This window comes from Lampetra fluviatilis, chromosome 16, assembly GCF_964198595.1.
Source record: "Lampetra fluviatilis chromosome 16, kcLamFluv1.1, whole genome shotgun sequence".
In the NCBI taxonomy this organism is placed as follows: Eukaryota; Metazoa; Chordata; class Hyperoartia; order Petromyzontiformes; family Petromyzontidae; genus Lampetra; species Lampetra fluviatilis.
The window spans coordinates 2,198,723-2,225,258 of NC_136290.1; the positions used below are offsets into that span (position 1 = coordinate 2,198,723).

At 47.6% G+C, this 26,536-nt stretch overlaps 1 protein-coding gene across 2 annotated transcripts in view; it reads right to left on the minus strand.

The window, feature by feature from the left end:
* Positions 1–25,434, minus strand: part of LOC144936463 (beta-parvin-like) — a 39,581-nt gene extending 14,147 nt beyond the window's left edge. Inside the window, exons 1-7 of one of the 2 annotated variants that reach the window (XM_078863533.1) lie at positions 25,167–25,424; positions 7,162–7,251; positions 5,947–6,017; positions 5,172–5,274; positions 3,844–3,984; positions 896–1,011; positions 210–268 (exon numbers count right to left, since the gene is read on the minus strand). In XM_078863533.1, the coding sequence (XP_078719659.1) occupies positions 210–268; positions 896–1,011; positions 3,844–3,984; positions 5,172–5,274; positions 5,947–6,017; positions 7,162–7,251; positions 25,167–25,275 (689 nt within the window). In that variant the 5' untranslated portion in view covers positions 25,276–25,424. Of the gene's footprint in view, positions 1–209; positions 269–895; positions 1,012–3,843; positions 3,985–5,171; positions 5,275–5,946; positions 6,018–7,161; positions 7,252–25,166 lie in introns of both variants that reach the window. The other variant, XM_078863534.1, reaches the window with a different exon arrangement.
* Positions 25,435–26,536: the final 1,102 nt, after the last annotated feature.

Consider the following 26,536-nt stretch of genomic DNA (forward strand, 5'->3'; position numbering starts at 1 on the left):
TTTTGGGAATTGTTTAGGAAAAGTCGGATTGATAAAATCGTCCTTTCTTCCCCAGCACATGGCCGTGAAGGAAGACCACGGTGCTATTGACGAATGTGTTGAGTTGTTTTGTTAATTGTGCTTGTGCTCCGCTGCCAATTATTAGCAGCGGATAATAATCATAATCAAAATGAGTTTAAATGTGAAGATATGGTTGCCGTTCCACTCACTCTGTAGTGGTGGTGATTTTTTCCTGCACTTGACGCGTTTGCAAGCTTCCTCCTCGTTTCTGGAACAAAATCACACGAAGCGTGACAGTGCATGCTCACACGGTACAAATCAAACCCAGTGAATTAAAACCATCTGCTCGCCCATGACTTCATGTTTGAACAACGAGAGACAGTAGCCGCTGCATATTACTGTGTACACGAAGGCTTCACTCTAAGCCACAGAAAAGATCCTGGTATTTGTTATTTTCATAAAAGTTACCGTGGGTCTCATTATAAAATATATTAATATCTGGAAGTCCTTTGCTGAAGGAGTGGCACACTTGTAAGGCAGGCGAGTGCTTTATTTTACACGTGCAAATGGATTACCTCTAGAAATTCCAGGTGGGGGTCATTTGAGATGCAATCGGAATCTCTCATGTAGTCAATGTAAAACACGCACCTCCCGCTCCTCCGATTTGCACGGTTGGTTACGTACGGTACGAACGAAGTTCAACATGCATACGTACAAAACACAGCGTTCCTAGTTTACAATCTTTCTTTGTTTGTTGAACAGAGCATTCGTTTACAATCTCAGATTTGCGCCATATCCCACCACCACACACACGAGTGGCTCTGCAGCCACAGCTGTACGCAGGAAGCTCTGCGCACACGGAGACGCAGCAGCGCGCGGGAGCCCGGCGCCGCACCTGCACGACGAGCAGCTGGATGGTCACGTGCTCGGGCAGGCGGATGGGAGCGCGGTAGTGGATGGCGAGCGCCACCAGCAGGTGGAGGATGGCCACCAGGTTTTTGGAGTGAATCACTGCCGCAAGAAGGAAGCCACGAAAAGACAAAACCGGTGCGGTTAACTCGCAAAAAAGGCGTTGCTTTGTTGCATCAATGGCCCGAGTGACTGGCTGACTCCGATTGCTACGTTGTAATTTAAAGGTTAAAATGCTGCCAAATGCACATGCAAGTTGTGTACAATAGAGAGCAAAGTTTCAACCCACGACCATCTTGTATGTATGCATGTTGAACCCCTTTCGCACCGTACGTAGCCAACCACGCTAATCAGAGTGTATTCATTTGCCATGATTTATGTTGCTATGAAGGAGGGAAGGGCCCATAGCCCTAGCAGTGTTGTTATCAACAAAAACGTGCCGAGTGTTTTTGTCCATTGTGCACCACTGCCAAAAGCAGCAGTAGCAGCAGCATCACCACATGATTCCTACGAGATTGTGGACATTTGCTGGTGTAAGATATTCTTGGTTCTCTTGGTAAAGTCACGTAGAAGGGAAATAATACAATAATAAAAATAAAACATAATAAAATAAAATTCTCACGTTTCGGCCACAAGAAACAGAGCTGTCGGAAAGACAGCGTCTTAATGAACACTGCTAAGTTTGGCAGCGTATTTTAAGCTTGGTGGGAGGAGGACAGCGCCTTGACAAAGGAGTTTACATATCAACAGAGGAATTTAGCATATTGATGACAAATGCAGATATGGAATTAGTCACTCCTTGTGGAATGTGTAGGCGGTGGGGGGTCATATTATGCTAGTGTATTATGTAGGATTAGCAGTAATAAAGGGAGGGAAATTTGAATAATAAAGAACTGCAACAGCCCAAACCACCGCGTATCAAGCTAGTGCATTATGTGGAAAACAAAAAAGGAGTTTCTAAAGAACTCCACATGTCTTTAAATCGAAATTTGGTGTAAGATAAACATGACTCCTCTACTTACGAACGAGTTAAGTCCCAGAGCTCTGTTCGTAAGCCGATTTGTTCGTAAGTTCAACTTTACTTCTGTCGATTCCAAACGCGTGTAGGCTAAACATGGGGAATGGCTTTAAAATATGTATATCTTGTAGATGTAGATGCCGCTGGTTCTTCATGTTCTGCAGATGTAGATGGCACCACCGGCATCTATTGCGCGGTGGTTGAACTTAAAACTTTCGGTCCGAACAGCCAACTGGACATACAAACAGCAGCTGGATGGTCACGTGCTCGGGATACAAACAGGTTTGTTCGTATCTCTAAAAGTTCGTAAGTCGAATGTTTGTGAGTAGAGGAGTCCCTGTACTCATTGAAGGCTGAGTCGACCTACGGGAGGGCCCAGAAACCGCTTCAGATCATTGTCACTGGTGTTGTCCGTGAGCGAGAATCTAACTCGGGTCGCAGGGTTAGGAGTGCAATGCAATGCTAGCCCCCTGCACCACCGCTCCCCACGTGTCACATTCACACACACACCCTGAATTTAATGTAAATATATATTTACATTAAAAAACATAGCAAATTCCATTAAGAACTTGAGGAATATCAGTTTGGTTTTAGATTGGGACATCACTAAACCAGATTAAGTGTGTGAACGGGGTGTGTAGATTTTAAATCTAGATTGAAAACTCACTTCTTTAGAACTGCTTTTTGTGCTTAGTTTGTTGTCCATCCCCCACACCTCTAATTAGCACAGTTGACTACGTATGGTGTAGAAGGAGTTCAACATACAGTACATCCGTACGTAGAAAATTTGGTTTAAACGACAAACAGAGGGCATTGCTGGCAATCGCAGCAGCTGGCGTTTTCATTCCAATCGGCAGAGTGGCCTCATTGCATTTACACAGCACTCACATAATTACTGTTGACACTGCTACACAAGGGCACTTCATCACTACCATTAGCCCCACTTTATAACGCCAGTACTGCCCAATAACATCCACTTACACGTCAACACACGGCTGTCATTGTCGTATGCATTATTTTAATGTTCTTTAATGCAGACTGAATTTGAATCTGATTTCGAACGTGTAAGAATGTAATCATCTATCATTATGATAATTAACTCTAGGGAAGCCCGTCTCTTTGTATGGGGTGACATAATAAGTCACCTGACGCTACCCACTCACCGAACACAAAACTCACCAGACACTCAAATAATACTCACCAGATAGGGTCATTGGACACCAGTCAAATGGCACTCATGCTCACCAGATACTCACGACTCATACACACAAGATACTCACCACTCATACGCACCACTCACAGACACACTCACCCACTCTCCTATGGCTGACATGGTGAAGTATCTGCTCATGGTACAGATTCCCTTTCTCGTCTTGCATGGGCAGCATCTCCACATGACGTGCTATAGCACGCTTGGTCCGGCAGGTGGCGTACCACTAACTGCAATTAGCAGGCCATCAGATTTTGTCTTTGCCAGAGATCATGGGTAGTAATAGTAAAAGGTCAAAGTCAATCGTATAGGTCCCTGGTTTCTCACGGTCAGAATTAAACATGGATCTGTTAACTCGCTGCCATACGCGTGTATTGTTACCATTCCATCCGTGTATAGTGGAGAATGAACCTGAATAATAATAAATGGCAATGATTTGTTTATGATGGAGCGGCCCTCCTCCATGCCGACGTGTCTTAAGAGTGCTTTACACGCGATAAGCGACTTGCATCCCGTCTAATCTCAAAGCATTGGGCAGCACGCACTCCCAGTACCAGCTGCCCCTGTGCGGCACAAGGAGACTCGGCACCCGGCCAGCAAAAGGGGCAATGGTTCGTGAGTTTTGGAGGTCGAAGGTTGCCGCTGCTGCTGCGTGTGCCATCCCAATTTAGTTCGTAACGAGCAACTGATGCAAACGAAAACGTACGGTCAACGGACCACTTGATGCTCCACTGCTGGGGCTTGAGGATGTGATTGACGGCGAGCAACACCGTCTGAAGCTTCTGCTTTTGTCCAATCTCCGACTGCGTCACCTCCGCCACGTTCAACTTCTGCTGCCCCAGGGCCTCTGCCACCGGCCGGGGACAGGCGCAGGGGAGCACACAACACGGGATTCACGCGGCCGCAGTCATAGACGACCACCTCGTGGATGAATCAGAGACGCGAGGCCTGCGTTATTTTTTACTATTACAGTTGACTCTATTATCCGCGTGAGGTTTATCCGATTTCATCATAAATTAATAACTGGTGGATTTTCCCTTAAGCCCAAATTAGTAATAAGTCACGTGGTTAAACCAAACAAATATGTTGCTCCTGTTAATCCGAAATCCACGTGATCTCCTCTACAGTACAGTAGTTGCATATCTCTACAATAATGGGCAGAGTTTGATTGATTTTGATTGGCGTGGCTCTGCCATCCACTTTGTGGGCAGACTCTTCTGTGTGGGAACAGGAAAGTATTATCACTGAGCAAGCACATTATTGATTGGTTAAGTCTTTACTACAAATTTTAGTTTTTCCATTAACGAACTCAATTTGCTTAACTTGGACAATAATGTATACCTATTGTCGTGGTTTTTGGGATAGAGATCTGTGGGAAATGTATATATTTTTTTTTATTATCCGCGATTTTGAATTATCCTTGGCCATCCTCCCCATCATTAGCGTGGATAATCGAGTCTCCTGGCTTATTATTCTTAAGTTTATCTTCCCGAACAGCGGTGGTGCACGCCTGTAATCCAGCATTGTCGTGGTGAGAGTTGGGGGATCGCAAAAATGTTGTGGCAGGAGTACCAGCAAAAATGCGGGCTGCACCTATTCCGTCTGTATAGGATAGTGTTGACCTCACATGCGTGAATTTTCTCCGGGCGCTCTGGTTTGCTCGCCCATGTAAACACTCATTAATTATCTGAAAAGATATTTAATCTATATAGGGGACAGCAGAGCTTGGACAATCGTTGGTAGTGCCAGCTCACCAGCATGGCTGCCTTCCATCTCGTCTGTGGTTACTCCTCGCACCTCCGAGTAATTTTTTGTTTGTGTGCGTTTAGTTTGTCGTCTTTCCTCTCGCACCTCGGATTAGCACGGTTGGCTACACATGGTGCGAAAGAAGTCAACAAACATACGTATATTCTCTTCGCGAGCGAGCGAACGAACACTGTGTGGTGGTGGCGGCGCAGCATTACAAGTTTGAATCATGATTGGAAAATCTCAGCGAGTCTCAAGAATCGACAGACGACGGCAAGCCACACTCACCCAAGAGTTTCTGCAGAACCTGCCCATCGTAGAGGTCCTCTTCCAAGTTCTTCACAATGATGCGTTCATCGACGAGGACATCGTTTATCCAGTCGATCAGCACCTGTCAGGACAGCGTCACTCCATTCTAATCAAGCGCACGGTTACAGTGCATCACGCAGTAGTCATAGCAAATGACATCACGAGTACCATTGCTCAGTTTAACACGTAGGCTTTCGCAACCGACATTATCCACAAGAGTTTTTTTTGGGTTAGATCGCATGAATATAAATGCGTTGTTAAACCCGCCACCACCCGACACAGCTAATTAGTAAGGTTTGTGACGTAAACAGAACACGCCAATTAATTACTAGTACAACACACCGGTGTGTGCTGTCCTAGTACCTAATTGGCATGTGTTGTTTATTTTATGCGATTTAACCCAAAATTATTCTTACGGATAATATTGGTATACACGCCATTCTTATCGGAAGGTGCTGTGTTCACAGACAAAGTCATGACAACAACTTCAACTTTTGACGTGCCGTATAGTATTCGCTCGCCTTCAGTGACAGAGAATGACTCAGAGGTGCGAGGAACCACAGACGAGCGGGAATGGCAGCAGCCAGGTTAGCCGGTCCAAACTATTTCCCAAGCTCTGGAGTCCTCTATCCATTAAGGTAATCTGCGGTAATATCACAGTAGGAGGTGACGCATGCTGTGTGTGATCCTAATTGCGCATAGCACGGCCTTAGTGGCACTGCAGGAAAAATCAGTAACGGTGTGAGCACAGTACCCGAATGAGTTCCTGCAGCTTTGGCTCATCCTTGTAGTTGGGATCGATAATACTCCTCTCTTCGTTCTCCTCTGCCAAAACGACACACAGCAGGGTTAACAGCTTCAGTGTCATGCAATTGCTTGTTGAATATTCAGTTCATGTGAAGTACCACTAATTATAGTACACAGCCTTTTGTCAGTCCACTTCGGGATGGACGACCTGCCAAGGTATATCGGTCAAGGGAACCTGCGCGTCAGTGCAAGTTGATGGAGGGGGGGGTGCAGAACCCTGTTTATATTGTGCAGCGCGCAAACCGCTAAGCCACCGCTCCACCCCATTGTGCAGGAATGTTGTACGATCGCAAATGCCACACACACTCCTCATTTACACAATCATGTGGCGGGCGCAACGCCCGCCCGTTGGCGGATGAGCACAATTCTAGTTGGGGAGAGGCATTTTCACTTCTTTTTTCCGTGGGGAAAGATATTCCTTTCTTATCCACAACATTATCCTTGGATAAACACAATGATAATTCAATGGATACATTCCCCACGCGCGCGCGTGCGACCCTTAAAAGGGAACAGCACCACGACGCCCGGTTGCAGCAAGCGTGGCCGTGCATCCGTCCATCTTCCCCAGCCACTCGCACGTTGGGTTTAGCCCCCATCGTGATCTGTCGCCAGCTCGTGAAGGGTCTCCCCCCCCACCACCCCCCACCACGTGATCAGCTCCTGGGTATTCGGCTGCAGCGCCTGATTACGGGCGGCTCGTATTCGATGCGATGTCCCAGAAGGGACCATGAAGCGTGCCCCGCACGTACGCATGAACGCACGGTGCATACAATACGCGCCAAACTAGACACCTTTATTACTTTATTTTTAGTCGCTTACAATTAAGATAACAAATAAATACATTCCTTATATGCACCCGCAATTCCTAATAAGAGGGACGAAGCGAACCCCTGCCCCTCCCCCAAATAAAGAAGTCAAACTCCGCCTATGGCAAAAATAAAAACAGGTGACGTTCCGGGCAATGGCCCTTCTCGATGTACTATGCAGAAGGGGCATTCTCTTTGAGGCGGTGTTATTGACGAACGTGTAGATTTTTTATTTATTGTGCTTGTGCACCACTGATATTGCTGCAGCAGCAGCATCACCGAATTGTCCGTAATGCAGATAGGTCTACGTCACTCTTAAACAGTGTAGCTCCAGAAAAGCTCAGGCAAACACGTACCAAGCATGGTGTCCTCTGGGTAGAGATCCAGGGGAGTTGGTGAGAGAGGGGAGTTGATCGCATTCTTCCCCTCTTCTTGAAGTTCGGACACTGAAAGAAAAAAACATCGCACAGGCGACGGGCGTTCAGCTTTTAATTGGAACAGCAAAGGAACACCCACACAACATTTGTCTGCGTGTGGTCAGCTCACTTTAACAGCAAGCGTATGTGAGAATAATTATATCCACAAGGACAGCTGCCACTGGGGGGTGCCCCTTTCAAGCACTTGATACGAGAAGTGATGCAGAGAGCCCCGAGACACCGTGGGGGTAAAGCAAGGCACTGTTTAATTAATAAATAATTGACAGACCATTTTCGTTAGTCTGATTATATCACAGAGCTGCGCAGTTTTAGTCTGCTAGTTGCAGTACAAAAATTGTATCATCATTATCATCATGACGAGCATCGTCGTCAGCAGCAATGGCGCATGCCTGTAACCCAGCACTATCGAGGCGAGAGGGTTGGCGGATTACATCGGGCCGTGACGTGCTCGTTCAACTCTGTGAAGTGGCGAGGAGAGATGGCAGCACGGCGAGTTGGATCGTGATGCTCGTTGTGTACACACGATGAGTGTGTACACAACGAGCATCCACTCACATTGCATCGCGTGAACACAATTATCAGAGATTTGTAACATAAATACACCGCATGTGTTTTCTCTTCGTAACAAAAAAAAGGGACCCTTACCCACCCGCCCGCCAGTCAGTGCAATCCGTACACACAGCACCAATTAGACACACGCGCGTGACCCGAGGGCTCGTGGATCGTGCCGATTTCTGAACCCCCCCTCACACCCCACCACCAAAATCCCTCTGAGCTGGAAGAGATCGCCGGGGAAAAGGCAGTACAGAAAATCGGCTCAGCAACTCACATGCATGGATCTTTTGGGGCGGCGTTATTCCCTCGTGCATGTCGTTCATTACCAGGACGTTCCATTTACTCGAATTCAGTAAAGTGGGAACTTGCCCATTGTTGTTTCAACTGCCGCACGCACTGGGAGATAATAGCCGCTGACCTCTCGATTGTCAAGTGCGCTGATCATTCCACCGTGGCAACATAGCGCCACTGGCGAGGGTTGTTTGATTCGAAATCGTGACGTCCGCAAATAGTCGGTTTGGTTGGTTTGTGTCCTGGCATTTTTTACTCGCTTCGAGCGGCGTGCAGTTGTTTGCGGCGAGCGGGTACAGATTGCTGTGGGAGAATGGCGTGAGCGCAGAGGTGTGCCGTGAGTGGGGTGTGGTGTGCACGTGTGAAATGCGGGCTGGAATGTGCGTTCTCGTGTGCGCTGGTCGAGAGTGGGTGGGGAGGTATCGGATGTTAGGGAAAGGGGGCATAGCGCCCCCTGACACTGGGTGGGGATGGAAGTGTGTGTTTGTTTTTCTCTCTCTCTCTCAAGCCAAAAGGAGCTGGAGAGACCAAAACAAACGAGAAACGGCCTCAGGTGTCACGCGAAGGTGGGAGCCGATCGAGGAATCCTCACAAGGAGGTGGGGGAGAGGGTCTATCTGCGTTCTCTCCACGGGAACGACTGAAGAGAGAGCGGCTTTTTGGTCGGGTTTTGCAGAGGCGATTATCCAAGGGCGACTTCCACAGTCTCCCGTGGGGGAAACTGTGTCGCGAAAGCAGCGATCAGCGGCCATCCACTCTGCCGTGTCCCAGCTTGTTAGTGAAGGACCTGGAACGCGGGACCCTGTTTAATGCCCTGGCGAGGGGACCATTACGTAGTTGAAACGGGATCGTTAGGTGATTTTAACATACTCGACTGTGTATTGAGTCAATAGCCGGTCTTGGGTTAGGCCACGTAATGATCTGTGTCATCCAAACACTTGGCATAGCCTAATAAATTAAAATATTAAATGTTATAATTTCGGCTTGCCCGCAAAGTTTAGGAAGAATGCGTTAAAACCAATCTTGCAAAATGTGTCTAAAAAAGCCTACGTGTTGGGATGTATATTTATTGCTTCCACATACAACTGTGTCGCATTATCCACTATCGTCGTCATCAATCCACTGCTGGATAAAGGTCCCCCACCCCCCACCAAGCCGCCACCATCTGTCACGATCCTTGCGGTGCAATTATCCACCCAGCACCTTATTAAATGACTATAAACACATTCCTGCAGAGGGAGCTGGTAGGAACGTTGGATTGCTCGGTCAATGGCCAGGGTCAACGGTGGCGTGGTGTATTCCGCAAATATGCCCGACTGTGAGGGCGGGCACAAGCCGAAGTGAGTAGGTTAAACGTTGAGTTTTATAAGGGCACCACGGGGTGACCAGCCCTCCCCACCCAGCCCAACCCCTCCCACCCCCCACCCAGCCCCACCCTCCCCACCCAGCCCCTCCCCACCCTCCCCAACCAGCCCCTCCCCACCCACCCAGCCCCACCCTACCCTCCCCACCCAGCCCCTCCCTCCCCACCCAGTCCCTCCCTCCCCACCCAGCCCCTCCCTGCACGACGAACATAATAATCCCCTGTGGACTGGTGTAACCAGGAGGTTCCTACCAGTAGAATTATCCACTATACAACGATCTAATGGTAGCACGGTCCAGGCATATGGCAGTGTTTGCAGCTGTTTTAAAATCGACACATTTTGCTTTGGTGGTTTCACACGGCACATTAAATAACACAGCAATCCATTGATTAAAATAGATAATAACATGTGTGCAAGAATCAACTGCAAGCGTTCCCTTTTGATACATGTGTGAATGATTTGGTTCATGAGAAGCCTGTAGTTATATTGCATTTTTATATATATGCCATTGTTTTTTTTCATGTAATAGTTTTGTTTTAGTATGTATAATGTAGAATACTTTTTACTGTTCAGTGCTTTGGGCGTGGGAAAATGACTAAATTATCAAAAGCATTATTATCAGTTTACACGCAACCTAGGACCCGATTGTAAAAACTAATCAAAAGCCGAAGGGGTGGTGGGGTGTGAATTATAACATGCCTCCTATGCCAGAAGGCAAGACGAATTCAATCCACTCGAGAAAAGAACTGCTGTAATAAGGCCAAAGTCATTCAAATCCTGACATGCGAAGGCGATGCCAAAAATACTCTGAATGAAGAGCAATTACTCAAAAAGATGGATCACCAGCCCTGCACTGATCTATGAGATATTTTCTATCTGATGCTTCTGCGTATCCCTGATGCCAAAGCCTTGTGTAAGTGGAGCGGAGCAGCACGTCACAAAGGATACTCACTGTAGTACAAAAGTTCATGGCACTCCAGTGGCACTCCGGTTTGTCTTGGCCGAAACATCCAGTGTGCTACGCGAGAACTGCCATGAAACAAACAGTACAGCCCTCCATTGGCAGTTATTGTACTGCACTTCTTTGCTCCCATGACGATGCTCCCTGCCTTCACCAACCCGTACCGATCGGCAAGGTTGAAGTGCGATCAAATGACCCCCACGATCCCACATGGTGTGGGGGAGAGCCTCGTTCAACAGTGGACTGACAAACGGCCCATTTACGTGCGCCACAAGGGGAGTGATCCGTCTCTGCTGAGAAACACCGGGGGGGGCGGGCGGGGGGGCAGTTGATGACTTTAGTCCTTGGCACAGCACTGCACATTGTGTGTGACGGTGAGGCAGAGTTTCCAGGGACTTCTCAGGATACAAGGATATATTTATTTTAATACGTGGGCAGCGTTTGGAACTCATGCCAAGCATAGCAATGGTTATAACCCACTGGCACCTGCTTGCAAAATGATAAATACGTACGTTAACAGCTGTCTGCTTCACGAGTTCTAACATGTTACTTTTGGATTGGTCTATCTCTGCAGTGGTCATCCTCTGAGACAAGTCATCCTCTTTGGTAGATATTCCATGAATAGTCTCTTCCATCAGCCATCATCCCTTCTGGAGATGTGTCCTATCTAAGCCCACTTACTTTATACAAGTTAATAATGCCTCTTATATCTTTGTTCCCTGAGCCATGTGGTTGGCACTCTTTCTTTCAGTGCAATTCTAAGCATGCATTCCGCTATGCTTATTTTCACACTCCTCTTCAGCTGTTGTTAACCAGCCTGGTTAATAATTACAGAATTGATATCAGGCAGGCCAGCCTGAACGTTTCAAGCCGGCGCAAGTATCTTTGTAAATGGGGTCCATGTTGCACAAACACAGAGAAGAGAAAGCATAACTGTAACTGAGAGGACCAGGAGCTTCTTTTGGAGTGACAGGCCAGACACCTTACGCATTACTGACACAGCATTACTTACGCAGCCAATAGAAACATAATGCCTCTCGACTGATTCGATACGAGACCCCTGCTGCCAAACCAGAGCTGTTCATTAGCACACTGCCTAAGTAGGGGAACACCTCTACTCTCTCCAACAACTGCCCCATACACAAGAACAACCGCCATTCCTCGCTAAGTGGCGGTATCATCAACGCGGCACTTGTGCCAGTCTACGATGCACCTTGTGGCTAAGTGAAGCGTCGAAGGCTCGCCAGCACGTTAAGGGACAGACTCAGGTGTTGTGGATTGACTGACTGAAAAGACTGGTAAATGCACCACCTGTGCTTCTCACTGTGCCTACTTTCTGTATTTTAGCCAATCAGCACTCCGCTCGTTGTTGTGAGCGTCGCTCCTTTCCCTCCGTTGCTGCCGGACAGCGACTGCCTCAAACTGCCCAGTAGCATCCTTCAAGAGCCTCCTCCAAAGATGCCGATCTTAACACCGCTGGTACAAGTCATCAGAAAGTCCAGTGAGCTCCACATCTCTTCTCTAGCCCATGCCATTCCCATTTAACCCCCTTTATCTGGCTAAATGTAAGCTGCTTGGGCATGCAGCGGCTGGGTATGTGGGATAGACTACATGGCCTACCCAACGCACCCTCGCCTGCCAGAGGAGCTCACTAATGGGCCTGTGTCCAGATCTTTCAAAGATCAGCGAGCTTCTCACACAATCCAGTCTGGTTAAACCCATGATGGATTGTAGGCAGGACAGACTGAATGTTTCAAACTGGTGCAGATGTTCCTTCCAAGGGGTCCACGTTTAACAACCATAGAGGAGGGAGGGCATAACTGTGCCTGAGAAGACCCGGAGCTTCACATAGAGCAATAGGAAAGGTAGCTTCCACATAGTGTTACACAGCTGACGAAAAGTCAATGCCACTCTATTAAGTCCTCTGCTCTAAATACCGAAGCTGGCAATTAGCACAGCACGAAAACATCTCCACTGTCTCAAAAACTGCCCCATCATCACACATGGGAATTGAGGGGGTTGAGTATTTGATGGCATAAAATACCCAGGTACGTGCTTTGTTTTGGTGGGGCTGATGGGTAAGGCCCCACCTTTTCGTGGCACACTCCACACTCAGCAGAATAATCTCCATCTCGTTCTTACAGCACCAAATACGAGATCATCCACGTACATAACATGGTTGACCATTAGGGAACCATCTCTTCACTGTACCTGGGCATCAATCAGCCTCCCGTTGTATATATTCCAGATACCAATTCCTCACGTACAGCCATGGAAAGTTACCTATTATGCATTCTAGCATAGTAGGTAATAATTCACACCCCACCACCCCTTCAGTATTTGACTCCCGGTCCCAGCTTTACCAGGGCCATCCACCATCATGAGGGTCCTTAATGATTTTTACCAGAGGCTTACGGACCCTGAAAGCATGAAAAATAACCCAAAGCCCTGGCTTATTTATCATATGATAGGACCTGGCTATGCCATTAAAGCAAAGAAATTCCACAGCCATATGATGTAGTAGAGGGACAGAGAATATGGCGTCTGTGCAGCACTACCCCAAGTTAAATCCCATTGGGGCTCTGCAAGCCTCTCCTCAACTTGACTGGCAAGGCGATTTTTAATAATCTTTGCCAGGAGTGTTTTCGGCATATTTAAGATAGAGATGTCCCGGTAGTTTTTGCAATCAATACAGTCCCCTTTGATAAAAAGTGGGACCACCAGAGCATACTTCAAATTATGTGGAACTCCTCACCCTCCATCAGCAATTCAGTTGGGAGGTCATCTCTGCTTTACCTGGTCTCAGGCTCCAGATTGCTCCTTGCACATCCTCAACAGATGGCACATACGCCAGCCACTCACAGGGGAAGGCTAAAACCTTCTGCTGCTAGACCACCCAGCCTATATGACTTACCAAAAATCCATAAAGAAGGTACACCCCTTCGTCCCATCGTCTCCACTAGTGGCTCACCCACCTACAAACTGGCCCGATATCTGTCTGAGACCTTGCAACCATTCACTGGTAAGACCACCTCTTCTGTTCTTAACTCAGCTCACCTGGTATCGTCAACTAAAGACATCTCACTGTCCCCAGGTGATTTGCCCGTTAGTTTCGATGTAGTTTATCTGTTCACCAAAGTTCTTGTGCCCGATACCATTGCAATAATTGAAGATTTGGTTCAACAAGGACTGAATGCCGATGTACCAGCCCTGGTGAGACACTGCCTCACCAATACATACTTCACCTGGAAAGGAACATTCTACAAACAAACTGAAGGCACCCCAATGGGTTCTTCCTTATCTCCGGTTGGGGCCAACATTTTAATGGAAAAATTTTGAGATGGATGCCATCCAGGCATCCACTCTACGCCCGTCCTTGTGGAAGAGGTACGTGGATGACACGTTTGTCATCTGGCCAAATGGCTGACCGGCTCTGGAACAATTCCTCAACCACATCAATTCCATACACCCAGCAATCAAATCCACCATGGAGGTAGAAAAGGATGGCATGCGATCCTTCTTGGATGTCTTAATCAAAAATAGACCAGATGGCTCAATGAGCCACTCTGTCTACAGGAAAGTAACCCATACTGACGCCTACCTAAAACCTGATTCCCACCACCATCCATCCCAGAAGAATTCCCTCATCAAAACGCTACACCATAGAGCTCAATGTATCTCCGACCATGAACACCTGACCAGTGAACTCAAACACGTACACCAGGCTCTCAAGGCGAATGGATATTCTGACTACACAATGCGCAAAGCCATCACCCCAACCGTGAGGAAGGAGCCATCTGAGGATCCAATCAAAAGCATCATCTTACCTTACATAGCAGGGATAACCAAAACATTTCCAAAATCTTGAACAAACACAAGATCCAGGTCCGATTAAACAGTGCATAAAATTCGTGACCTGATCTCATCTGTGAAGGACAATATTCCAGACATGCAATATCTCGGCATCTACAAACTAAGCTTATCTGCGGCAGCAGTTACATTGGGGAAACCAAACGACATGTCTCGGACCGTGTTCGTGAACATAAGGCAGAACTGAAACATGACAGGACCAATACTCCTGCCATGGCTGATCTTTACTTTAATGCGGCTGGCTCACATGAAATTGATTTCTCTAAGACGATGGTACTTTGCAAGCCGACTGGCGATCAACAAAGATTTGTTCACGAAGCCATCCATATATACAGACCCAGACACAATTTCAACCGAGACGACGGTTTTAACCTCAGCAATCATTGGAAAGATGTCATCAACCACTTTGGGTCATGACTTGATTTGTGTTTTCTTGTCCACCTCCACCATCAGCAGTGTGGGTGTGTAAAGCGAGGTGCAATGCTTTGATTGGTGTAGACCTACTGCCGGTGTCCGAGACCTTTCCTACATCAACTTTAGCTGCCCCGCCCATCTCTAATCCTTTATAAACAGCTCTTTGATTGGTGTAGAGCTACTTCCGGTGTAGGAGACCTCGCCTACATTAACATTAGCTGCCCCGCCCATCTCTAAACCTTTATAAACAGCTTGCACTCAGAGGCTAACCTTCCTGTTCCTGATGACGACCGCTAGTGTTGCGATCGAAGCGTCGTGATATTTGTATTATTTTTATTATTTTATTGTTACTATTTTTTCTATCTACGTGACTTTACCGAAAGAACCATAAAATATGAATTCCTGCAGTCACGTAAGTTTCATGTAAAAATGTAAAGGCTATTTCCTCCAATATTTGAGGTGCCGCAGGCCCAGCAGGGTCAATCCCACCTTTCCACATTTTGTTATATGAGCAGAGGGATTTGTCCTCCCCCAAGAACTCAGAAAAGCTCAGTAGACTTGTTCATGGGGGTTATAAATCAGATGACTATGATATTATTTTTTCCGAGACCAAAGTACTCTGCAAACCTTCGGGCTACTATCAAAGGTTTGTTCATGAAGCCATCCAGATGTATAAACATAGATAAAACTTCAACTGAGAAAATGGATACAAATTGAACAATCATTGCAAGGATGTTATCAACCAGGTAATGCCTTAAGTGGTTGTTGTTGTCTCCATCTTACCTACCGGTTTACTGCTAGCCCCGCCCACTTCCCCCCCCCAACCTCACGTCCTTTTCCTCCAGCGCTCACGCGGCCCTCCCCTTACCCCCCCTCTCTCTCTCCGCTTGCCTCCTCCCCCCTCTCTTAACCTCTTGCCACGGCAGCTCTCCCACCGAATTCAGCATTTTCTTGCTGTGGTTGTCCTACCTGATGAAGTTCGCTTGTGTTGCGATCGAAACGTTGTGATTTATTTTATTTTATTTCTACCTACGTGACTTTCTTGAAAGAACCCAAGAGTACCATTCTTTTCCTTAACGATGATAATATGTGTGGTGCTGAAAGTTACTTTTACATTTAATTCAATGGTGATTTGTGATTGTGCACTATTTAGGTGCGTTTTCATATCTTCAGAAAGCCTGGGACCACCACCTCCAAGCGAAGGCTGCAGTAAGCCTCCTCATTCTCGGACATGGAATATTGTAGATGGTGGGAGTGAACATGAGGTTTTCTCTCAGCTAGTCGGAACATCTCTTCCCTCAGCCAGGGTCTCTGTGGAAGTGGTGAGATGTTAACTACCTCACTTGGTATACAGGAGGTCGTAGGTCCGACCCGACCCTGACACCTGTATATTTGAAGTTTGCATGTTCTCTCCGTGGTCACGTGGATATTCTCCGAGTCCTCCGGTATTTTCCTCCACATTTAAAAACATGAGTTTAGAGTATTTGGCTGCTATAAATTTCCACGTGCAAAGCCACTTCGTTGAGCTATCGTTTGTGGCCAGGTCGCTTCTGAAAAAGAGCTGTATGGCCTCGTGGGCCTTACCTCGTAAAATAAAAATAGTTCAGTAATATATTCTATGGTTCTTTCGGTAAAGTCACATAAATAGAACGCTTGTGTTGTGATCGAAACATCGTGATATTTTAATTATTTTTTATTCACTTTATTTTTATTTTATGATTATTTTTCTTCTATCTACGTGACTTTACCGAAAGAACCATACAATATGAATTCCTGTAGTTACGAAAGTTTAGTAAAACATTTAGTTTAGTAATAGTTTAGTTTTAGGTCTAGACCACATATCCTATGCAGCCATTGCAGCTGCACGTGTTACAGGAGGAGGGGAGTATGAGGCCAACCCCAGATGCAAGCAATGATGCAATTATCACTTCATCAGCTAGCTGAGGCCAGGCTGTTGTGCGTTGAATGGGCTCCTAGGTGGATATATGGCAGGCACATTTTGCTCATTGGGCAGATCATTTTTTAGCTCCACAGTAGGTCCTGGTGTCAAGGACATGGGCCTGTATTCGCTGTTCCATCACTATATAGTCCAGCAGATATTTTTTCTTAGACCCAATGCGCATCTATGATGTGTGGATGCGCCAATGCCACAACAGCGTGTTGGTGATTACAGGCCCACGGGCTGCACAGAAGTCGTGCAGCCTCCTGCCATTGTTCCCGAGTTGATCTGACATATGCCTTTTGATCACTCTGGTCCATGTGCCTCCATCATGACCAACTCGGGCATTAAAGTCACCCAACAAGATGACTATCCCGAGGGGCCACTTTAGTCAGAAACTAGGGCAGGCGGTCATATATGCATTTGACTCATCAGCCTTGCCTGCATTCCTCTATGTTGATGGGGAAGCAAGCCAACAACAGCTTGGGGCTCACAGCTCCCCACACCTCACGCCACACTCCCATGCCCCCTGTATTTAGTTTGTTCAACAGGCCACTGTTGTTTTGCAGTTTCCTGCCCCAAGTGGAAGACTGTCCACCCCCTCATGGTGACTGCAGCCACAGTCATTCCAACAAGACATCCTGTATACCACAGGGATTCAAGCGGTACCGGTCCAGCTCCTCCACAGTAGCATGCAAACGTTCTACATGGCCAAGGGTAGTTCGTGGTTTTTTCTGTTTTTCTGAAGGAACCCTGTCTCTGCCTAATGGGGTTTGGCCAGAAGACATCTTTCCCCTGTGGCTTCTAGTATAAGCACAAGCTTTTTTTTGGTGTTTCCTCCATGATTTTTGGTAAAGTAATGGAAATGTAGAGAGGGCTTGCCAGCCACATTAAACAGTCACTTTCACTCACCAGTTTCCGCTCCTCACTCAAAACTCACTTGTTCTCTCGCTCACCCCATGGCCCCTTAATCTCCTCCTCATAACCACCACCGTCACTCTTTCCTCTTCATATTCTCATTATTTGGCTATCACTCATTCCCCCATTCATTCAATCCATTCATCATCATTTACATTCATCGTCAATTTCGCTTTCAACGAATTCACGCAACACAGATTCGCCCCCATTGCTTCCTCTCATCTATTTACTTCACCTCATCTCCACCATTACATTAATATGTCGTACCATTCTTAATTCTCTGTAAAGCGTCTTAGTTAAGGCGCTATATATATTCCGTTAAAATATAAGCCCCTACCACAACCCGACTCTAGCTACATACGTACAGATTCACCCACCCTACTCACACTCATTTCAGCCTGAACTCAACCTCACGGAATTCACTCTCGCACTACATCTCACACACATTATGCTATACGCCACAAACACACACGATACTCACTACACGACACACTACTGTACACGATATACTACACAGAATACCGTATAACACACAAAATGGCGTATGCTACAGTAGTATACAATACTCCACACACTAAAACAATGTAAAAACACATACATATACGCACACAACCACATGTCAACGTGCACATTTACACGGGCACGCGTGTAAGCTAACAAATGCACACAAACAAACACACTAACACACACGTATACACACAGAGGGATCTATGTATTCTCGTGTGTGATAGGGAGACCCACACAGAAATCGTCCTGGTAAAGGGAATTTTAGTGTCCCATTAACACAGCACACGTAGTCTTAGGGAAGCTTCACCGCCAAAACACCCACGTGCTTTCAGTCCCCCCCTCCACCCCGTTCCTTCCTGAACCCTTTAAAATATTCTCTCTCCTCCCCATCTCCGCCAAACGCCCTCTTTCTTACTTCTCCACCCCTATGCATCCTCTACTCCCGCCTTTCACTCGATTTGAACCTCCCAGCCAATCCCACGCGCCGCTTCCCAGAAACTGTACATTTAACGATGATTTATCTTAAAGGTGCCCTTACGTGACCTGCGCATATTTACCGGATACAAAAAGCCATCCAGATTGTTGGCCTAAGGCAGTGTTCTTCAATAATTTTCAGGGGGAGGGGTCACTTTTGCCGATAAGACGTCGTCAGTGTGAGGGCCGCCACACATTTGTTAACCATTGGGGTTTGACAGCAGCACGATGATCATGATGATGATGGGGGGTGTTTGATGTTTTCATGATTTGTGTATTGTCAGGGGCGGCACGTCAGGCGCCGCACTAAAATCCACCAGGGGCCGCAAGTGGTCCGCGGGCCTTGATATGAAGAAGACTGGCGTAAGTGCTGTTTATGAGCGCCCATCAAAGCCGACATACAGCGGACGAGAGTGGGTTGTGTGGGCAGCACCAAGCCAGACCGCCTTTGTCTCCCCAATGGTGATGCTTGTACACACCGCAACAGGTACTTATTTAAGGCTGCGCCAACTTAGTAGAGGCCCACCAGGACCGGGTTTAAATATCCGCCAATGTTTTAGTTAGTCGTGAGTTGGAATATAACTCGGGTAAACAGATTCGTAGTGCAGTGCTAAGCACTGGGCCACCGAAACCCCACTCAGTAGGGTACAACAAACACACAATTTATGTTTAATATATACATAAATACAAGCTTGACTTTAGAACCTGAACGACCCCAGGTCTTGTACAATGCGATGCCAAACCCCATTCCAATAGCGGAATAGTTTTTTTTAAATAGTTTCAAGCACCAACACGAATACACCACCTAAAATAAGCACGCTCTGCGAGCCACTGGCGCTGCTGGGGTTGGAATGAGATAGGACAAGCCTCGAACAGGAGAATGCTCTCATTTGCGGTGCCACGGCAGTGAGATGTTAACTACCTCGCCTGGTATACAGGAGGTCGTGGGTTCGATCCCGACCCTGTGACGCCTGCTGTATATTTGGAGTTTGCATGGTCTCCCTGTGGTCGCCATCACGGTGGCTAGGAGATGTTGACTACCTCGCCTGGTATACAGGAGGTCGTGGGTTCGATCCCGACCCGGACGCCTGCTGTATATTTGGAGTTTGCGTGGTTTCCCTGTGGTCGCGTGGATTTTCCTCTGGTCTTTCCCTCCACTTTTAGAAACATGCGTTTAGAGTATTTGGCTGCGATAAATGTCCACGTGATGAGCCACTTCGTTGAGCTGTCATTTGTGGCCAGGTCACTTCTGAAACAGAGCTATACAGTCGCCCCTCGGTTAACAATTGACACCGATTAACAATGACATCGGTTAACGATTTTCCGGTAGGCGTTTCGCCTCCTATAGGACCCCATGGTTTCGACGAACGTTAACATTTTGATTAACGATATGTTTACGTTGTGCACGCGGGCGCCGATTTCGGCCAATCCGAGTGCTCATAAGTAGGGCTGAGCCATGCCTCTTCAGCCAATCAGCGATGTCCATTTATGATCATTTAGACCCTCAACTGGCTTTGTTTATATTATGTTTTCTGGATTGGGAGTGGAAGCAGCTCTTTTGCAGACTTTCACTTTTTTTCAACTTATAGGGGAATTAATAGTGATTGCAATGACCCCTAAAGTGAATTCGCAAAAGAAAAAGAGTAGGAAAGTAATTGGTTTTTAAATGTTATAAACTGTTTTTAGGGTCAAAAAGGTCAACTTCCGATCGTCTTGGAATGGATGAATGCTTTTAACATGTAATTCCTATATTCGATTAAGGGTTATTTTGGTTCACAGTATTTTTCGTGGAACGGATTAAACGCATTAACCAAGGGGCTATTGTATAGCTTAGTGTTCCATACCTGGTAAAATAAAATAAAGTTTAAAAAATTGTTAAGTTTACGAAGCCTGATCTTTCACCAGATGAGTGCTAAACTGAGAGGTGTCTATGTGTAAGAGCTCTTAGTCAATACACTGCCAAAGCCCCCCCACACACACGCTATATCGTCATGGGGGTTGTGTGACCATACTTCACCATGCTAGTTGGTGCCAGTTGGTGAAGACGGGAAGGTGTCATGATAAGCACTCATATATTATTATAATACCTGTTTTAAAAAAGATATTTCCATTGTATTATCGTTAATCTTGATCCTACGTCGAAAATATAGTAATATCACACTGTGCCAAAATGAAGATGTGCATTACTGTACATAGACAAACTCTAGCCATCCAGATAAATAGATTAGTATCACGACCAATGCTGATGATGTCTCCACAAATCATCATCGTAATTATTCTCATCCTTCATCATCCTCTCCCTGAGATTCTGTAACTGCTCCAAGTCAACACCTGCACGCCAAGGTTCGCTCTTACAGTATCTCAACATCTGGCTTCAAGTATTTGCTCGAGTCAGCCGCATCTGGAATACCATTCCAATGGTTTGCTGCATTCACAACTCTTTCCTACACACATGCCCCTCGGCCAGCACAACCTCCTTGCCATAAGTCCGTCCACATTGATTTCTTGCGACGTTATATTTAGCCGGGCGGTGGCATTTGCGTTTGCCTGCAAACCAACAGTGTGGAGGTGAGGGTTGGTGGATCACACAAATGTTACGAAACTCCCTTCCCGTGGGTGTCGTGAAGGTGCCCATACCCTTTGCTTGCCAGGAGAATGTGGTACAGCTAATGTGGATTTCACCTGTTCTATCTGCACGGAATAGTGTTGCCCCATCGCATGCATGAGTTTTTCTCTGGGTGCTCCGTTTTTTAATGACACGTAGACTCTCATTAATTGAGCAAAAATATCTGAATATATAGAGGCCCACAGAGCTTTGAGGGGGGATTTGGTGCTGGCCCACCGCCAGGCATGCCTTCCTGCTTATCTGTGGTTCCCCACACCTCCAAGTTGTTCTCTCTCTTCAAGGGCAAGCGAATACTGTGCTGTGTGTTTCAAGTTGAAACCATCACGATCACTCCCAAGTTGCTCACTATATCCTACCATATTCAGTCCAGATTTGTTAAATGTATGCATTTCTTTACAATTTGTTTTCATCTTAACTTGTTCTTAATATAACCCAGATTGATCTTACAATTTAGGAATGTATGTCTCATGTGTCTCAATGGGTTTATTATTTAATATCCTGGTTTAATAAAGGAGGCAACAACTACATGACATTTCTAGCATTATCCACATATACCTATGTTCCAAGGCTAGAAGAAGCTTCTTTGCCAGTTCATTAAAGTCTGGATCTTCAATGCGAATACAAAGGTAAAGATCCCCCCTATAGCATCAGACTATTGGGGCAAGTGCTGTTAGCGAGCACCTACGAAGGCCCGCACTGTGGCACATGAGGGGGTGGGTGGCCAACACTACGCCCGGCCACCTTTGTCTTCCGAGTGGCGATGTTTAAATACTGCCCCAGGTACTTATTTGAGTCCGAGTCGACCTAGGAGAGAGGTCCAGCATCCACTTAGATAATCATCACTGTTGTTGGCCGTGAGCGGGAATCGAACTCGGGTCACGGTATTCGTAGCGCAGCAGCATGCTAACCGCTGCGCTACGCACTCCTTCCATCACAGACACTATTCCAAGCACGTGGCGACTGTTTTGCAGTTGGGGAAATTTTCAACGGGGGCTCAAGTCGAGCAGCCAAGGGGGCCCATGGAGGCTACTGAAGGGTAGAGTGCATAACGTGTCCCCCTAGAGGGGTGAGGGCAGCATCAGGCTGGCCGTCGTATTTATCGTCAGTGTCACGCACGTCAAATGAGGTAATCATTATATCCAGTCAACCCCAGGGATAACATCAAACATCAGCTTCCCAACAAAAAGGAAAATATACAAATATAATACGTGATGTTTGGGGCAATGGGCCTTCTTCGTAGCAGAGAGATTAGAGGCCATAAGAGATTATAACTCTGGAGCTGTAGCCTGCTCTGTACACCACGTGGGACTTCTGATGTGATTTGAACTCAGGTTTGGTTCTGAAAGTATCTACTGAAACTGACACTTAATGCTAACTGCAGCACCTCTAGCAATAACCAATACACAAAGAGGACATACTCGTACTCGTTGGTTCTTTCGGTAAAGTCACGTAGGTAGAAAAAATAGATCACGACGTTTCGATCCCAACACAAGCAATCGTCATCAGGTGAGACAAACACAGCGGGAAAACTGCTGACGCAGGAGAAAGAGCTGCTGCGACAAGAGGTTATATGGGAGAATCTGGGTGGTCTAGCAGCAGAAGGTTTTAGAGACAGAAGTGACAGCAGCAGATGTGAGTGTAAAGGCGATCGGTATAACCATGTCTTCATACTCGGTTTCAGTTTTCACTAACATAATTTTCGTTCGAAGCCCAATTTCTTGATTATTGCTATAACTGTATTCTTTCAAAACAAAGCGTATCAGGTTGCTTGTAGCCAAACAAATAAGAGGATTTGAGATTATAGTTACTGCGATATGTATGCCATTGCTGCTGATTGCCTAGATGATCCCAAGCTGCTTGTAAATAAGAACGTGTCTCCCTTTCGCATTTCGATTTGAGTCCAGGAAGCGTAACGAGCAATCGACTGGCGCACGCCGAGTTGACGGTAGCCCTGATAGAAACTGAAATCTTGAGCAATACTTTAGTAATCTGCAGAGTATGTACCTCGCACACAAATGTGCATACCTACACGATACACGGCGCGTATCTCGTATACGTTCGCTTGTCTAAAGTACAGCAACGCATTCGTCTACGTGTACAGCAGATTGTGCTGAATATTTGTCCAGTGACCTATTTGTGCACAGCGGTGTAACTTGTCATTTTCTACAGACATTCACTTATCCGACCTTCTCACACATCTCCCCCTATGCTTCAGTTGCCCTGCAAGCAAGGCCGTAGCCATGGAGTGAACATTGGGGGGGGGGGGGGGGGCAAATCTTCCAGGGGGTCTGGGGTATCCCCCCCAGAAAAAAAATCTAAATTTTAAAAGAACTTCTTGCCTAAAATATTAGAACATTCACTAACACATAGGATGGGCTTTTTATTTATTTTTTACAATAATGTCTAATAGTGTATTGTATTACATTGCTCTGTTTTTTCTTTTTTACCTTTTCTTGTTTCATTGTATGTAATAGCAGAGATTAGGGATTAATAAAGTATAACCATAGCCACAATCATATATTTATTATAATTACGGCCTTACCTACAAGCACGACGTTCAATGCAGTGCCGCCCTCTATTCACACGTACACACGTACATACTTCACCGATTAGACAGCCACCACATTGTGACGCGTTCACTTAAATCACTGCCACTCCAGGTCTAGATGTGAAACACACTCGCGTACATGAGAATCAGCGTGCAATTGACAGAATCTAACGCCCAATGCGTCAGAGTGGAGGGGCATGAGACTGGTGAGCAAACCTCCACGCACAACAGTCCAGATATGTCACATGTTGCTTCCACCTTTGGTGGTTGTCACTTCATTAGTGGTTACGATTTCTTTACGAGGCTCATAACAGTGAATTGTGATGTCTGAAGTGAGCGGGTTTTTAAGTACTGTATTTCACTCTTATCGGCACATCTAACATATTTGCTACCTTAAATGGAATCATGTTGTACTCCGGCCCATGTCTTTCACGCCTGAGACACGTGGGTGAGATAATTCACCAAATCCTGGTGATATACACCACACCGAGTGGGGCCGAATGCGTGAGAGCGTTAGACGCGTGGGTGAGAAAATTCACCAAATCCTGGTGATAGACTCCACAAAGAGTGGGGCCGAATGCGTGAGAGCGTGAGACGCGTGGGTGAAAGAATTCACCAAATCCGGGTGATATACACCACACACAGTGGGGCCGAATGCGTGAGAGCGTGAGAGCGTGAGACGCGTGGGTGAGAGAATTCACTAAATCCTGGTGACAGATTCCACAAAGAGTGGGGCCGAATGCGTGAGAGCGTGATACGCTTGGGTGAGAGAATTCACCAAATCCCGATGACAGACTACGCACAGAGACCCAACGCGTGAGACGCGGGGATGAGAAATCACCAAATCTGGTGAGAGACTCCACACACACACAGTGGGACCCCGCCCCCAGGAATGAAGCCCCCCCACCCTCTCGGCCCCGGGGGTCCCCCGTCGGGAGGGGGGAGATCGCGACGTACCACGCCCGGCGTTTTCGGGACCGGGATTTTCTGCAGTTTTGCGCCAATAAGTATTATTCATAAACATTTTATTACTTGGATAGAGCACGCTATACGTGCAAAAGTGAATAGACACAACTGTAGATGTGCACTGGTGCTTGCGCTGGACGCGTCGTATGAATGTTTTGTTTTAAATAGAGCCGCATGAAAGCCGAGTCAACTTCGTTTTAACGAAAGCGTTGGCAGTCGAGGGGAATTCCAGACGAAGAGCAACCCCCCCACAACTTACACCATGCGAGCTGCACGTCCTCTCTCGCGACACCATTAAAAATAACCACAATTCTCACCAAACCCACTCATCGTCACACTCATTAGCGCAGCCACTCCGCTCTCTAAATCTCTGCAGCTTTATGATGATAACGGTGGTGGTGGCGGTAGCCACGACGATGATGGCGGTGATGGTGCTTGATAACGATGGCGGTTGTTGACGCTCGTGATGAGGCCCCGGCGAGCCATCCTCACCTTCCTTCGACTTCTTTTTCCTCGTCAGAGTGCCGAACTTCCCAAGGAAGGAGTCGTCCTTCTTCCCCTTGAGCGATCCGGTCGGAGACTTCACCGGGGACGTGGCCATGGCCGCGGTGGTGGCGGTGATGAAGAGGCGAGGGCGTCGAGCGGACGATGCTGCGGGGTTCTGGGCGGATCCGGAGCCCCGCCCGCCCAATTCCAGACCCTGAAACCCAGCCCCAAACCCACACCCAGCACCCACTCAGCCAGCCCCAACCCACACCCAGCACCCACTCAGCCAGCCCCAACCCACACCCAGCACCCACTCAGCCAGCCCCAAACCCACACCCAGCACCCACTCAGCCAGCCCCAACCCACACCCAGCACCCACTCAGCCAGCCCCAACCCACACCCAGCACCCACTCAGCCAGCCCCAAACCCACACCCAGCACCCACTCAGCCAGCCCCAAACCCACACACAGCACCCACTCAGCCAGCCCCAAACCCACACACAGCACCCACTCAGCCAGCCCCAAACCCACACACAGCACCCACTCAGCCAGCCCCAAACCCACACACAGCCAGCCCCAAACCCACACACAGCACCCACTCAGCCAGCCCCAACCCACACACAGCACCCACTCAGCCAGCCCCAAACCCACACACAGCACCCACTCAGCCAGCCCCAAACCCACACACAGCACCCACTCAGCCAGCCCCAAACCCACTCAGCCAGCACCCACTCAGCCAACCCCTAACCCACACACAGCACCCACTCAGCCAGCCCCAAACCCACACACAGCACTCACACAGCCAGTCCCAAACCCACACACAGCACCCACTCAGCCAGCCCCAAACCCACACACAGCACCCACTCAGTCAGCCCCAACCCACACACAGCACCCACTCAGTCAGCCCCAACCCACACCCAGCACCCACTCAGCCAGCCCCAAACCCACACCCAGCACCCACTCAGCCAGCCCCAAACCCACACACAGCACCCACTCAGCCAGCCCCAAACCCACACACAGCACCCACTCAGCCAGCCCCAAACCCACACACAGCACCCACTCAGCCAGCCCCAAACCCACACACAGCACCCACTCAGCCAGCCCCAAACCCACACACAGCACCCACTCAGCCAGCCCCAAACCCACACACAGCACCCACTCAGCCAACCCCAAACCCACACACAGCACCCACTCAGCCAGCCCCAAACCCACACACAGCACTCACTCAGCCAGCCCCAAACCCACACACAGCACTCACTCAGCCAGCCCCAAACCCACACACAACACCCACTCAGCCAGCCCCAAACCCACACACAGCACCCACTCAGCCAGCCCCAAACCCACACTCAGCCAGCCCCAAACCCACACACAGCACCC